Source organism: Lepeophtheirus salmonis, chromosome 6 (genome assembly GCF_016086655.4).
Source record: "Lepeophtheirus salmonis chromosome 6, UVic_Lsal_1.4, whole genome shotgun sequence".
Classification (NCBI taxonomy): domain Eukaryota; kingdom Metazoa; phylum Arthropoda; class Copepoda; order Siphonostomatoida; family Caligidae; genus Lepeophtheirus; species Lepeophtheirus salmonis.
In genome coordinates, this window is record NC_052136.2 from 31,454,428 (window position 1) to 31,467,546 (window position 13,119).

Here is a 13,119-nt window from a genome sequence, read left to right on the forward strand (position 1 = left end):
ATCGCAAATTTTCTTGGGTCGCTTTCGACTCGTTTTTCCCTTTCAGATAGTAAAAATGTAAAATATGGGGGATTTTTTCCTTTGAGACCTCCATACTCGAAGCACGATAATTCACGACTGTGCCGGCAAAGCGCAATACTGTGAAAAAAACATTTGTAGTCTACACTCAAACCTTGGAAAGGTATAATCCGATGTGACCAATAGTGAAAAATAAACTTAGTCTAAAAAAAGCAGGGAAATTACTTTTTTTACAACCTAATATATAGTCCTGCGGACGCCCTACATTTTTCACACTCACACTTAGTTACTCAATACTCAGATGTTATCTCCTCAAGAATGAAATAACAATGATAACAACTTCAGAAAATAAAAAACATATTGGTTTTATGCGTGATATTGTACTTTAACCTTAAATAACATATGAACAGCAATAGTAAATGACCTTAAAATTTGCCAAATTATTAAATTATATAATTACTAACGGTAGTACCCTGCATTTCCCGTAGTTATTAGGCGTCGACGAACATACAAACTTTGCTTTATAAATACAGATTGTAAAATGTAGATGATGAAAAAATTAGAATTGGACTATAATGGGAACAGGTAAAAATTGTTTAAAATCTACCTAAATATCTGAAAATGTAACTACTTCTAAAAATTATAACACCTCTTGGAATGAACATATTAATATAATGCAGCATCTTCGCATACAAATCCACCAATTTAATAACACAGAGGCTCAGATAAGCAGTATCCCATAAGGGGGCGTACGCAAGAAATATATATTTGGGGGGGGGGCTTACTTATTTTAGGAAAAAGCTAAAAAATTTTACTGACAAAGCCATAATTTTTTCTTGCTCAAGACAAAAATCCCTAGATTTGGAGCCTTCCCTACACTGTGGATCCCCCTTATAATGGGAAAAGGTAAAAATTGTTCAAAATCTACCCAAATATTGGAAAATGTAACTATTTTTAAAAATTCTAACTGCCCCTTGGACTGAACCTAATTTAATAAAACCGAGGCTCAGATATGCGGTATCCCATAAGGGGCGTAAACAATATATATATATTTTTATTTTTATTTTTTTGGGGGGGGTTCTTTTTTTAAAAAAAGTTATACATTTTCACTCGGCTCTGAATTTGATGAGATGACCTTTTTTAGAAAATAAATACTTGTTTCCCCCTATTTTCCCATTTAAAATTTTTCTTATAAAGCGATAATTTTTTCTTGCTCAAGACAAGAATTCCTAGTTTTAGGGCCTCCCCTGCCCTGTGGATCCTCCCTGGCCATGTAATCATAGGCGCAGAATAGTAGTTCAAAGTTTACCATTAGAATTGAACTACCATTTCTTTTTTTTAACATTTTCTTTACTTTTTTTTATGAAATTAAATCTCTTGAAACATTTAATGCTGAACTTATTATTCAATATTTGTTTTTTTTGACTTGCCTAAATGAGCCTACTACTTGTTCAAAAAACTATGAATATTGATAGTTTTTACTGAATATAGGAAGCGTACTTGACCACCGGACATCCGCCTCATAGGTTTGTGCATAAAATTAGTAGCGTAATTGAAAATCCAGGGCCCTTACCTAAGATTAACAAGAAAAAGCATTGTGAATTTAATCGATTCATATTAAATGCAAGATAGTCGGGAGAATCGAGGCCACCCCATACTAGGGCGGATGGGGATTAACCAGACATTTTTTATGACCTGACTTGAAATACGCTTTTATTATCATGAGGCTTGACCTATACTTGTAATTTCAATACTCATACTTGACTGGAGGCGTACACTGTAAATCCTCAAAATGTTTTAAGATTATTATAAAATAACTAGATTCACTTGACTTATCCATGGAACTTTTTTCTCTTTTTTCAACCGATCACTTCTTTTATATTCTCCTCATTTGGGAGTAAAAATTCTGGCTAATAATTCCAAATCTCTATATTATAGAATTCCATGACTTTTTCAAGAAGATAATAGTAGATGTTATTAGGGGGAGGGAATTCATGCATAATATCGTCATTTCTTTCTGAAAATATGTCTATGGAGAATAGAAGTATAGGATTAAAGTTTGTACTGATGTAGATATATATATATATGTACAACATGCACATGAAAAAAGTTAATACCATATGAAGAAGAATTGCTTACCTGTATAAGTAATTACTAATAGTAGTAAGGCTGTAATTGCATGAACATAAGGGCCTTCGCCCTCCCCCCCCCTAAAAAAACTTTTTGGTACAAAAATTTTTAAATGTCATATATTTAGAAAAAAATGATCAATTTGCCGGTTTAGAAAATGATTATTCGTTCCAATTTAGTATATTTCCAAAAATTTTAACTCTTCGAAAATAAAAATTGTCAAATCTGAAATAAATAAAAAAAAATCCTGTCGCATTTGTCAAAAAAGCTTAACAACTTCCTCCTTCATCTAAAAAATATCATGTTGGCTCCCCTGATGAAGTCACCATCATATAATTTGACCCCCTCTAGTAAATAAGTTTTGATGTCGGTTGGTCCAACAGGGATTAAAACAGGTTTTTAATCTCATTCATAACATCATGGGTTTAATAAATCCTTCAAAAATATCCTATAAAAGTAAATAGTAGCAAAGCATCTTTATTTTTATGAAAAACAATGGACAGTTTATAGTAAAAACCCTCCAAGCCCCAAAAATATCATGATTAATAATTAGTTGAACTAGATGTTTTTTTAATGAATGAATATTAGATTATAAAGAAAGAACAATAAATCATTATACTTGAAGCTTCTCCATAATAACCACTTCTGGTTCATATATTTTGAAATCCGAAATATCAATATCAGATCCCCTACTATCTAGACTCTTATCCATCATATCAGCCTTTTGAAGACATTCATCAATTTCACTCTGAGTGACTGAAGAACTATTTCCAAGCTCAGCCTCCTCTCGCATTATGAACCTAGATTGTATTTAAAAATAGATAGAATAAATAAAATGATCAATTCGTCTAAGAAAAAAAAAACACTTTTACATACTTCAAAATTCCGCTTTCTCCCTGAGGAATTTTGGTTGCTCCTTTTCCAGCTCTAATTGGTACTTTCTTAACTTGTATTGTCTGAGCTCATCACACCAAATATCTGTAAGTAGCTCCGACTTCTCTTTCCGTCTAATGTTTTCATAGGGGGCTTTTTCTTTGTAGACAATATTCAGTTTTTCCAATAGCCATTCGAATTCTTTGTAGTCTGTCTCTCTCAATTGTTTCAAATAGTGATATCGAACATCTATAAGGATTTTAAGATTGTGCTTTCGAGGTTGATTTAGTAGAGGAGCTATTTTCATCAACTCCTTCTGATGATTACGAATACGAACTGTGAGTTGTGTTATGATGGCTGAAGAGGAGGAAGTGTCGTAGTCGTGACGACGAATTTTGGAGAGGAGGTCATCTTGTACGTGATAGCAGAGCTCTGCATGTCTCTGATATTTGAGAGATATAGCGTCTTTGATCTCAGGAAGAACCTATATACATACAAAAAAAACAAAAAAACAATGTCATTAAGGAATAGAATTGAATAGTTATTCGGACCTTTTCCAGCTGCAATGAGCCTCTTAAATGCACAGGGATTGCATCTGGTGGAGTGTCTGGAAGGCCTTCACAATCGCCAGATCCTTCTGGGGACTGAGTAACTTTAGTAATCCATTCAGGTCGTAGCCATTTCACCTTCATCGGATACTGCTTATTGGACACTCCCGAAATCTTCGGGGTTCCATCCTCCCCGAATTCCATCTTTTCCCTGCCAAATCGATAGCGTCGTTCCTTGAACGATCTGCCCAAGGCAGAGCTTGTATGAAATGAACGTATACCTAGACCATTGGATGCCAGTCGCATGGGTGAAATCCACATTGTGTTGGGATTTATGTTTTAACTTTAGGATTCAAGTTGAATGTTGTTAATAATCTATATAAAAAATTAAGTAAATGAGGAAAATTTCCGAAAAAAACCTAAACGTCTGTTATTATTGAACAGACATACTCACACTATTCCTATAAATTATCACTTAACCTAGAACCTCAGGTTATCATTTGAAAGACAATTAGTAATGTAAATTAGTAGTTCCTTTAATTAAATATATTATATATACTGTTAATTAAAAATTTATTCATTAATTATTGGAATAGGATTGGAGGCGATCAAAAGTTGAATATAATAAGATGGTTCATCATTCGCATGTCCATAAAGTATGGACATATTATGATAGTTTTGATAGTGACGTCACTTCTGAATGTAAATAATTTCAATAATGTGCACCGCGGGACACGTGATTTTAATTCTAAAAGACCCAAAGAAAAGAGGATTCGTGACGTCACACTAAAACAATTCGCGATTACTATTTGTATTTTATATTTAGATAATAAATAAAAATAGTAGATTCGATTCTTAACAAATAACATAAAAATTAAAACACTTGGTTTTCTTTGCAAAATTTCGTTATAAGTTAATTAATTATGCGGATAGCTGTGGAAGGATGCGCCCATGGATGCTTGGAGGAGATATATAGTACTATTCAGGATATAGAAAAGAGACATAAGTACAAAGTGGATCTTTTGCTCTGCTGTGGAGACTTTCAATCCGTCCGGAATTTGGAGGATCTTAAGGTATTTTCAATATACTTGAGAGCAACCATTTATAATTTATAAGTTTAATTATTTATTTCATTAGACCATGGCATGCCCTGATAAGTACAAATCTGCTGGTTCCTTTTATAAGTACTACTCAGGTGAATTAGTGGCTCCCATTTTGACTATTTTCATTGGTGGAAATCACGAAGCCTCGAACTACCTTCAAGAATTACCGTACGGGGGATGGGTAGCTCCTAAAATTTACTTCCTTGGTAAAGCAAGTGTTATAAATGTCGGAGGAATTCGCATTGGAGGGATTAGTGGTATTTATAAATCCTATAATTATACATCTGGACATCACGAACATTTACCTTACTCACCAAAGACTCTGAGATCCGTCTACCACATTCGTAATCTTGAAGTTTTTCGCCTTAAACAACTCGAAAAATCTCCTCCAGATATAATGCTTTCACATGATTGGCCATGTGGAATTACTGATTACGGAAATTGCGAGCAACTTCTTAGGTTCAAACCATTTTTCAAAGACGACATTGAAAAAAAATGCTCTCGGTTCTCCTCCCTGTATGGAGTTGCTTCACTTACTTCAACCAAAATACTGGTTTTCTGGACATTTGCATGCCAAGTTTTCAGCTCTTGTGGATCACAATAGCTCTAATAAACAAACAAAGTTTTTGGCATTAGATCGATGTCTTCCAAAACGAAGATTTCTTCAAATTATAGATTACCCCAATGAATCTAAAAGTGTTTCAATTTCACATGACCCAGAGTGGTTAGCCATACTCAAATCCTCGAATGATTTACTATCCGTTAATAATAGCAAAGTGTATATGCCTGGTCCAGGATATCCGGATCGATTCGATTTCTGTCCTACCACTGAAGAAGTTGATCACATCAAAAAAGATATTTGAAAATGAATTTTCAATATTGGAAGATTCTTTTGTAAATTCTACCAAAAATGTTTTCGAAAAACCTGATCAAGCTGCCAAGGACTTATTTAAGACGTCCATGCCTTCAATTCCAGTATTTAATACACAGACAAGTATTATCTGTGAAAAATTAAACATTTTTGATCCTGTACGTCTTTCACTGGAAAAGAAAAATATGTATGTGGGATTTACAGACTTTAAAGACGATAAATGCAATGATGGATCTTTGAATCACTCGGTTCAACAGTCATTCAATGAGGACGAAATAATTTTATCTGATGAGGAAGAAACTACTTTATTTTCAAAGAATAATAGTGATTTTATAAAATCTCATAATGAGGATGAAATTATTTTGTCTGATGAAGAAGAAAATACTTCGGTTTCGAAGGATAAAAGTGATTTTGTAAAATCTCACAGTGAGGATCGAATTATTATTTCGGATAAAAAAGAAGAAAACAATAAGACCACGACTGATGACTTTGACGAGACTGCAAACAATCTTTTGTAATAGATTCGTCTCCATCGTTAAACAATTATGAGAATAATGAAGAACCTACAATTAAAAAAAGATTCATCAAAAGAAGAAACAAGTCTATTTATAATTCAACTGATGACTAAATAAGCTTAATGATTTGTTTAATTATAAATTTTGAATTTAAAAATTAACTGTGTGCATCAAACCTTTTTATACTATTCAATGCATATAACTTTTTTATCTCGATTAATTTCTAGTTATGGAGATCTTAATAAATGAAAATATGTTGGATATTTGTGACTATAAAGTGCCAAATGCTCCAAAAAACTTATACTACATTCCAGAATTTATTACACCATCTGTCGAGAAGTATTTATTGAATCAAATTTATCGCACCCCAAAGGTCAAATGGACGCAATTGATGAATCGAAGGTTACAGAACTGGGGTGGCGTTCCTCAAAAAAAGGGAATGATCCCTGAGGATGTGCCTGACTGGTTATCAGATGTTGTTCGTCAAGTTAATCTAATACCTAAAGTTTTTGAATCTACTAAGTCTGCAAATCATGTTTTGTTGAACGAATATCTTCCTGGTGTTGGAATAATGCCTCATTTAGATGGAGACATGTACTATCCAACAATCACAACTGTAAGTCTCGGATCATCCACAATTTTAGATTACTATACTCCAATAGAAAAAGATGCAGATGCGGATATCAACAATAGAAGATTGTGTAGCGTGTTTTTGGAGCCACGTAGTCTACTTATTGTGAAAGATGATATGTATCATAAATATTTACATGGCATTGAGGATAGGTCTGAGGACATTCTCCATGAAAAAGTATTAAATATTCCTAAAGATAGGATGAATGAGGAAGTTATTGCTAGAGACACTCGAATTTCTTTAACAATACGCCATGTCCCAAAGACACTCAAAAATTCAATTTTTAAGATAAAAAAATAGAAAGCATTGTTTGATCAATAACCATGATATTTCCCTAATGTAAAGTTATTTTAAGTGACCACCAAAATGAATAACTTCGATCGCTTCCAATCCATGGATATTGTTAGAAAGTCCAATATACTATCTGAGACAATACATAAAGAAAATAGAGCTTTACTTTATAGTGATGCTTTTGTTAAGCCCCCTAAATATTTTGTAAATCCGTTCAATAAAAGTAGAGTTTATTCAAGTTTTTTCTTCCATCTCCATAAAATTAAAATGTTAAATTTTGTTAATTTCAGACTCACATCAGTTTGTGGCGAATAAGGTGTCTCAGCTAGATGAGTCAAGCGACAAGAGTAAGGAATATCTAGAAAGTATTCAGAAGATTACAGAACCTCCGCCCTCAAAAAGTGAAGTTCCTCTTACTTCAAATCAGGAAATCGGATTCTGGGTGAACCACCAACTTGCCAAGCCTTTAATCAAAAAGCCTTTGACTCCTTTTTGCTACTCTGACATCGTCAGATATAGATCAATTTATTGGAAATATTACCCTGAACATCAACCCAAATCCAAATATAACTAAATAATTCAAAATGGGAGAGCGTAAGGGTACCAATATGTACTACCCTCCTGATTATGATCCCAAAAAAGGGGGTCTTAATAAATCTCAAGGGACTCATGCACTTCGTGAAAGAGCGAAAAAATTGCACTTAGGTATACTTATTATTCGATTTGAAATGCCTTATAATATTTGGTGTGAGGGATGTGAAAATCATATAGGAATGGGTGTTCGTTACAACGCCGAAAAGAAGAAAATAGGAATGTACTATACCACTCCAGTTTATCAATTTCGTATGAAGTGTCATTTGTGTGATAATCATTTCGAAATAAAGACTGATCCTGGAAACCTAGACTATGTCATACTAAGCGGTGCTAGAAGACAAGAGAAGAGATGGGACCCGACCCAAAATGGTCAAGTAGTTCCAGATGACAAAGATACTATTAAGAAACTATATAATGATCCCATGTTCAAGTTAGAACATGGGACAGAGGACAAAGCAAAGTCTATAGAATTAGCTAAGCCTCGTATAGAGGCATTATGTCGAGTTCAAGATAGAGTAAAAGATGACTATTTGGCCAATCGGGCATTAAGAGATGAAATGAGAATCGCACGAAGGGCTAAGAAAGCTCAAGAAGGCGTAGATAATGCATTGAGGGAAAAAGCCTCAATAAACATAGAATTAGTTCCTGAAAATGATGACGACATAAGAACGGCTTCGCTGCTTAAATACACCGCCCCCGAAACGTCAGAATCTAAGGAGAAAATTCATAAAAGTGCTATTCTTGAGGAGTCAATATTTAAGAGTAGCTCGTCTTTAACTTCAAGCTCCACTGCAGTCAAAAACCTTACTACAATCGCTCAAAAGCATAAAGAGTCGCAACAAAAAAAGCGCCTAGGTTCTTCACCTAATTTGGGCATTATTGTAACCAAAAAAAAGAAAACAGGGGAACTCCCTGAGAAGAAATTTCTATCCTTAGTTTCAAATGAATACAACATTTCCTCCTCTGAATCTGAATAATAAAGTAACCAATTTAAATTAATTAAAATATCTAGTCCCAACATTTATGTAACGCGCGTGTATTTGAAAACTAATGAAAAAGAAAGATGCTCATTTCTTATTTTTTTGTCTTCGACTCTTTCCAGGTCTTTTAGCAGCAGCTCCTTTTTTTTCCAGCCTTTTTCTTCATACCTGAAGGTTTAAAGTCGTTAGTACTTGAATTTGTATTTTGTTTGGATCCTCGTTTTTTCCCTCCAAATCCAAACTTTTTATCCTTGAACTTTTTCTTCATATCAATGGACCTAAGAACAATTTATAAATATACAAAATGAAAAAATGTGAGTGAGTGTAATGTAAAAGGGGTCCTTACTGCGATGTTTTCTTCATTTTTTTCTTTGACTTTTTAGATCCATCCTCATTATCATCATTAAGAAAGTCAATGCTATCAATCTTTCCTTTACGGAACTTCTTGACTTCCTCCAACATTTCCCGCTTTTCCTTGTGTCTCTTTTGTTGAACCTCCACTTGGACTTGTTTTCCATACTTCTTGAGTTCCCTCAATTTGCGAACCTTTTCAATGCGCTCTTGAACCACTTGTTTGGAGATTAATTTTCCACGAATTTTGTTCATATGAATATCTGTTTTAAGCATTTGAGCAAAATAGTCTGTTGGTCTTTTTGTGGGAACACCCATGGACTGAAGGCGGGGTATGGCTTCCAAAATGGCAGCTTGCGCCTGTCGATAAGATAACATTTCTCTCTTGAAATCATTGTGAATGGGATCTTCTTCCAAATTCTTGTTCTTGGACAATTTTAGGACCTAGAAATAAATTCAAAAATTAGAAATGTATCAGATAAATAAACTCATGTCTTGGCTCGTAATTACTAATAAGTATTTAGTATATACCTTTTCTCTCTGAACTTTATGAGCCAATTCTTCATTGGCAAGTTCTGGTGCAAGTGGTGCTGGATTGTTGAGCATATCAAGTCGTTCAATCCATGGAAGACTCTTTTCCAGCTCTTGTAATTTAGCTTTGAGTCCATTTATATTGTTGACAACGACCTTTTTCTTTGCTTTTATCACAGAATTTAGACCAGGTTTGAGTAGACCCGCTGCAAGAGCCTCTTGCAATTCTTCGTCACTATCGATTTCGATGTCGGATTCCACCGGATTGCCCAACACTGCAGCGGTCATTATTCACACGTGCGTACTGAGATTGATCAGAGCAGCAGCTAATAAATAATAATAATATATTCAATTCTGTAAACAAACAATAAATATTATCATGACGTCATTACAAATTTTTGTTTATTTATATATCATGCCAAAACCTACCCTAGTAGTCCAACTTCCATCCAATACTATTGCTACAATTTTTTTTATAAAGACTCTTAATAATTTTACCTATAATTTTCTGTATCAATAAGAGTCCCTTTTATGAATTGACGATTTATGATCATTTTGAACAGAGTTAAATTAAGATGTGAATACTAATAGTAATAGCGATTATTAGTCCCCCATTATCGTTTTATAGGTTTGAAATGAAATGCTTCATTTCCCATTTACGAAAATGACTAAATTATTTTCAAGCTAGAAACTGGCCTAACTTCATATACGGTCTATATGGTTAATTATATAACCTGGACACTTCAAGTTCACCCCTGATTTCTTTTTTACTTGTGAGTCTCTTTCGTTATTCGAAAACAAATAGAACATGATTCTAGACTTGTAAAGATAATTTAATATATTCCTCTTTTCCCCTTATTTGCTCTATTCTATTCTCCTCTTACATATAAATAGTTATTTGGAACTTTTAAGTGATTATCTGAAATATCTAAATATTGCAATTAACAAACTTATTGAGTTCATATAATCCAATCGCCATATTGGAATATTACTCTAGCAAATATCTAGGATCTCCACAAACATAAATAAATTATTAAATATTTGCCATACTAGCTAATTATTATTGCTTTACTGAAAACAATAGTTAAAATGTAACAAAATAATAATTCAACTGCTGTAGTATTGATTGAAAGAATAATAAGGCCTCAATGATAGTCTTTAAAATTTACATTCCCTATTATTTAATTTTTTTTATCATATTGATTCATTCAGTTTTATTTTGGATGTGCAAATTGTGAATGTTGTCAGGCGAGTAGAAATTTCTAAATCCTTCTACATGTAAAAACTGTAATTTATTATATTCATGGATTTATTTTAATTTTTATTACAGTTTGTCAGGATAACGTAAATACTTAAAATTACATATATAAGATAAATAAATAAAACATTTACAAAAACAGAGCATAGTTAATAATAAAATAAAATATTTTATTTTACTATTTACTATGATTGATAATTAAAGTATATCATGAAATTACACAAAAAACAAAACATAATTGAAAATGATATATTTATATATATAAATATATAGTAAGAGTATATTTAATAAAAATGGCGTTTAACAAGTCTCCTCCCTAGTGTTTGAATCAGAATAAATGATGTGAACTGAATATTGAAACGATTAATATATTACAAGCATGCTAATTAATTGAACAACATGCTAGACTATGATATTTAATAAAATAAAATTGAAATCTCATGTTTTATAATATAAATATATGTCAATAAACCCTTACCTAAATTTCAATGTCGAAATTCTCTATAACTGTAGGCATTAGGCAAACCGGATTTTATGTTGATTTGATGAACAAAGGAAGACATTCAATTGTATAAAAAATTGTATTTTAAAGTTATTGACAGTGTAACATGTCTCCTCTGTAACAAGTATCCTCACTCTCCCCTACGAGTTGGCTTCAAAAAGTAAGGTGACTCTTCAAATTTCGCGGACAGGGTACATTTTGTATGCTCGATTTTTTTATGTTAGTACAGTCGCAACGAACATATATTTACTGTTTCAGCCATATAATATGTTTAATTTGTTTGTGAGATGCATAACGGTCAGAAGTGTAATGGGTGTTCGGCGATTTTTTGCTATAGAAAAAACATGGATCAAAGAATTTGCATCAAATTTTGTGTAAAAAATGAAATTAAGTGCTTCAAAACACTTGAATGACAAAGGCATAGGGTAAAACTGTTCCGAGTAACAAAAAAATGTTTACAAGTGGTACGCACTCTTCCATCATGGTCGGGAAGATGCCAATGACTAGCCTCGCTCTGGACGCCCAAGCAATAGATAAAAACGTTGAAGCAGTGAAGAAAATTATTTTAGAAAACCTTCAAATCACTATCAGAAAAGTTGCTGAGGATATTGACAAATCGTTTTGGACATGAAAAGAGTGTCAGCAAAGTTTGTTTCGAAATTGCTTAGTTTTGATTTTTTAAACAACACCACAATCATGCGTCAGCCACACTATTGACCGGATTTGGCCCCATGATACTTTTTTTTTGTTCCTAAATGGGAATAGACCCATGAAAGGACGGAGATTTCAAAGATTGAGGAGATAAAGACTGCATCACGGCAAGAGCTCAAGGCTATACTGAAAAGTGTATATGAGAAGCGCTTCGAGGATTGGAAAAGTGTTGACACAAGCGTATTTTATCTGAAGGGGACAACATAAATATTGATGAATAAATAAATATTTTCCTCTAAAAATACTAAGTCCCCTTACTTTTTGAACATACCTCGTATATGTCTATCTAGAGAGAATAGTAAAAACCACAAGACAACATAAACATATGCAATACATAATTTTCGGTTCTATTAGCAGGATAATTACTTTGAAATTTATATTCAAAATAAATTAAAAATTAAGGACTTATTGTAAGATTATATTTTTCACATGAGCATTTCATGTTTAGTACATAATTTCCCCTTATTCTTAATATAATATTGATTTCTTCGCTATGCTGATGGGGTTTTTATTATAAAAATATATCTTATATTAGGATAATGGTGTATATCCCCTATCTAAAGAAAATTGAACAATACTCATAAATGATTTAGATGCAGTTGTTCAATGTTACAAAGCAAGTAAAAGTCTACCGTAGGTATTATATTCATAAACGTAGATAGTTTTCCTTTTTTCTTCTTCTTCATACCTATGAAAAAGTCCCAGTATTATGTATTTAGTCACTCATAATTCATCACTGGGGAAAGATATTCGCTTTAAATTGACTTATATGACATGGCGTACATTCATTTAAGCAACATTAATTTCAGCGACTGTCATCTTAGCCAAGATACTTAGAGTCATTCATTTGAGCTAGAATTGATTAGGACGTCCTTCTTTTCAGCGACATTTTCATAAAACCAAGAGTAGCTATATAAAACACAATAGGGACTATCTATTGTTTATTTTGTCCTTTAAGATTCCTAAATGAGCACCCAAAGAGATTCTTCTCAACTCCCTTGAAGACTTTTCCAGAAAAGAACAAAATCCATAAAGGTTTGAATAAAATCAAAAATGACTTGTGAATCAAAGGTTAACTATCATAAGATTTCGATTTATAGGCTAAAGATCGATTTATTTGAATGCCGTCCCTCTAAATAAGTTTCGTTAATTCACCCCCCCCCAGAAGCTTGTGGAGTTGAGATGCAATCTCATAAGATTCTCGTTTGCTCC

The 13,119-nt window shown here is 32.9% G+C and overlaps 5 protein-coding genes across 5 annotated transcripts; 3 read left to right on the forward strand and 2 right to left on the reverse strand.

Annotated features, from left to right (window-relative positions):
* Positions 1-3,007: 3,007 nt before the first annotated feature.
* Positions 3,008-4,002, reverse strand: bonsai (28S ribosomal protein S15, mitochondrial). Its single transcript, XM_040715878.2, has 2 exons — positions 3,573-4,002; positions 3,008-3,505 (listed from the first exon to the last, which is right to left on the reverse strand). Exons 1-2 carry the CDS (start codon positions 3,888-3,890, stop codon positions 3,026-3,028), a joined length of 798 nt encoding a protein of 265 aa, XP_040571812.1. The 5' UTR covers positions 3,891-4,002; the 3' UTR covers positions 3,008-3,025.
* Positions 4,003-4,388: 386 nt separating this feature from the next.
* Positions 4,389-6,285, forward strand: ldbr (lariat debranching enzyme). The gene is given in 4 exon segments (XM_040715875.2): positions 4,389-4,642; positions 4,707-5,162; positions 5,164-5,520; positions 5,522-6,285. Coding segments are annotated over 4 exon segments (1,503 nt in total). The 5' UTR covers positions 4,389-4,492; the 3' UTR covers positions 6,062-6,285.
* LOC121121008 (alpha-ketoglutarate-dependent dioxygenase alkB homolog 6) lies at positions 6,195-7,271 on the forward strand. The gene has a single exon (XM_040715879.2). It carries the CDS (start codon positions 6,288-6,290, stop codon positions 6,987-6,989), a length of 702 nt encoding a protein of 233 aa, XP_040571813.1. The 5' UTR covers positions 6,195-6,287; the 3' UTR covers positions 6,990-7,271.
* A 155-nt stretch (positions 7,272-7,426) lies between these two features.
* LOC121121005 (coiled-coil domain-containing protein 130 homolog) lies at positions 7,427-8,651 on the forward strand. Its single transcript, XM_040715876.2, has one exon. The coding sequence runs from the start codon at positions 7,565-7,567 to the stop codon at positions 8,549-8,551; it is 987 nt and encodes a 328-aa protein (XP_040571810.1). The 5' UTR covers positions 7,427-7,564; the 3' UTR covers positions 8,552-8,651.
* On the reverse strand, positions 8,595-11,840 carry LOC121121006 (probable rRNA-processing protein EBP2). Its single transcript, XM_040715877.2, is given in 6 exon segments — positions 8,595-8,701; positions 8,703-8,832; positions 8,901-9,349; positions 9,437-9,762; positions 11,173-11,527; positions 11,656-11,840. Coding segments are annotated over 4 exon segments (927 nt in total). The 5' UTR covers positions 9,725-9,762; positions 11,173-11,527; positions 11,656-11,840; the 3' UTR covers positions 8,595-8,641.
* Positions 11,841-13,119: the final 1,279 nt, after the last annotated feature.

Bases quoted from the DNA above. Each gene is read 5' to 3' on its own strand.
- bonsai (XM_040715878.2), bottom strand. From the start codon at position 3,890: ATGTGGATTTCACCCATGCGACTGGCATCCAATGGTCTAGGTATACGT. The intron at 3,506-3,572 runs GTCCGAATAACT...GTATGTATATAG, and splicing joins GCTCATTGCAGCTGGAAAAG to GTTCTTCCTGAGATCAAAGA.
- LOC121121008 (XM_040715879.2), top strand. From the start codon at position 6,288: ATGGAGATCTTAATAAATGAAAATATGTTGGATATTTGTGACTATAAA.
- LOC121121005 (XM_040715876.2), top strand. From the start codon at position 7,565: ATGGGAGAGCGTAAGGGTACCAATATGTACTACCCTCCTGATTATGAT.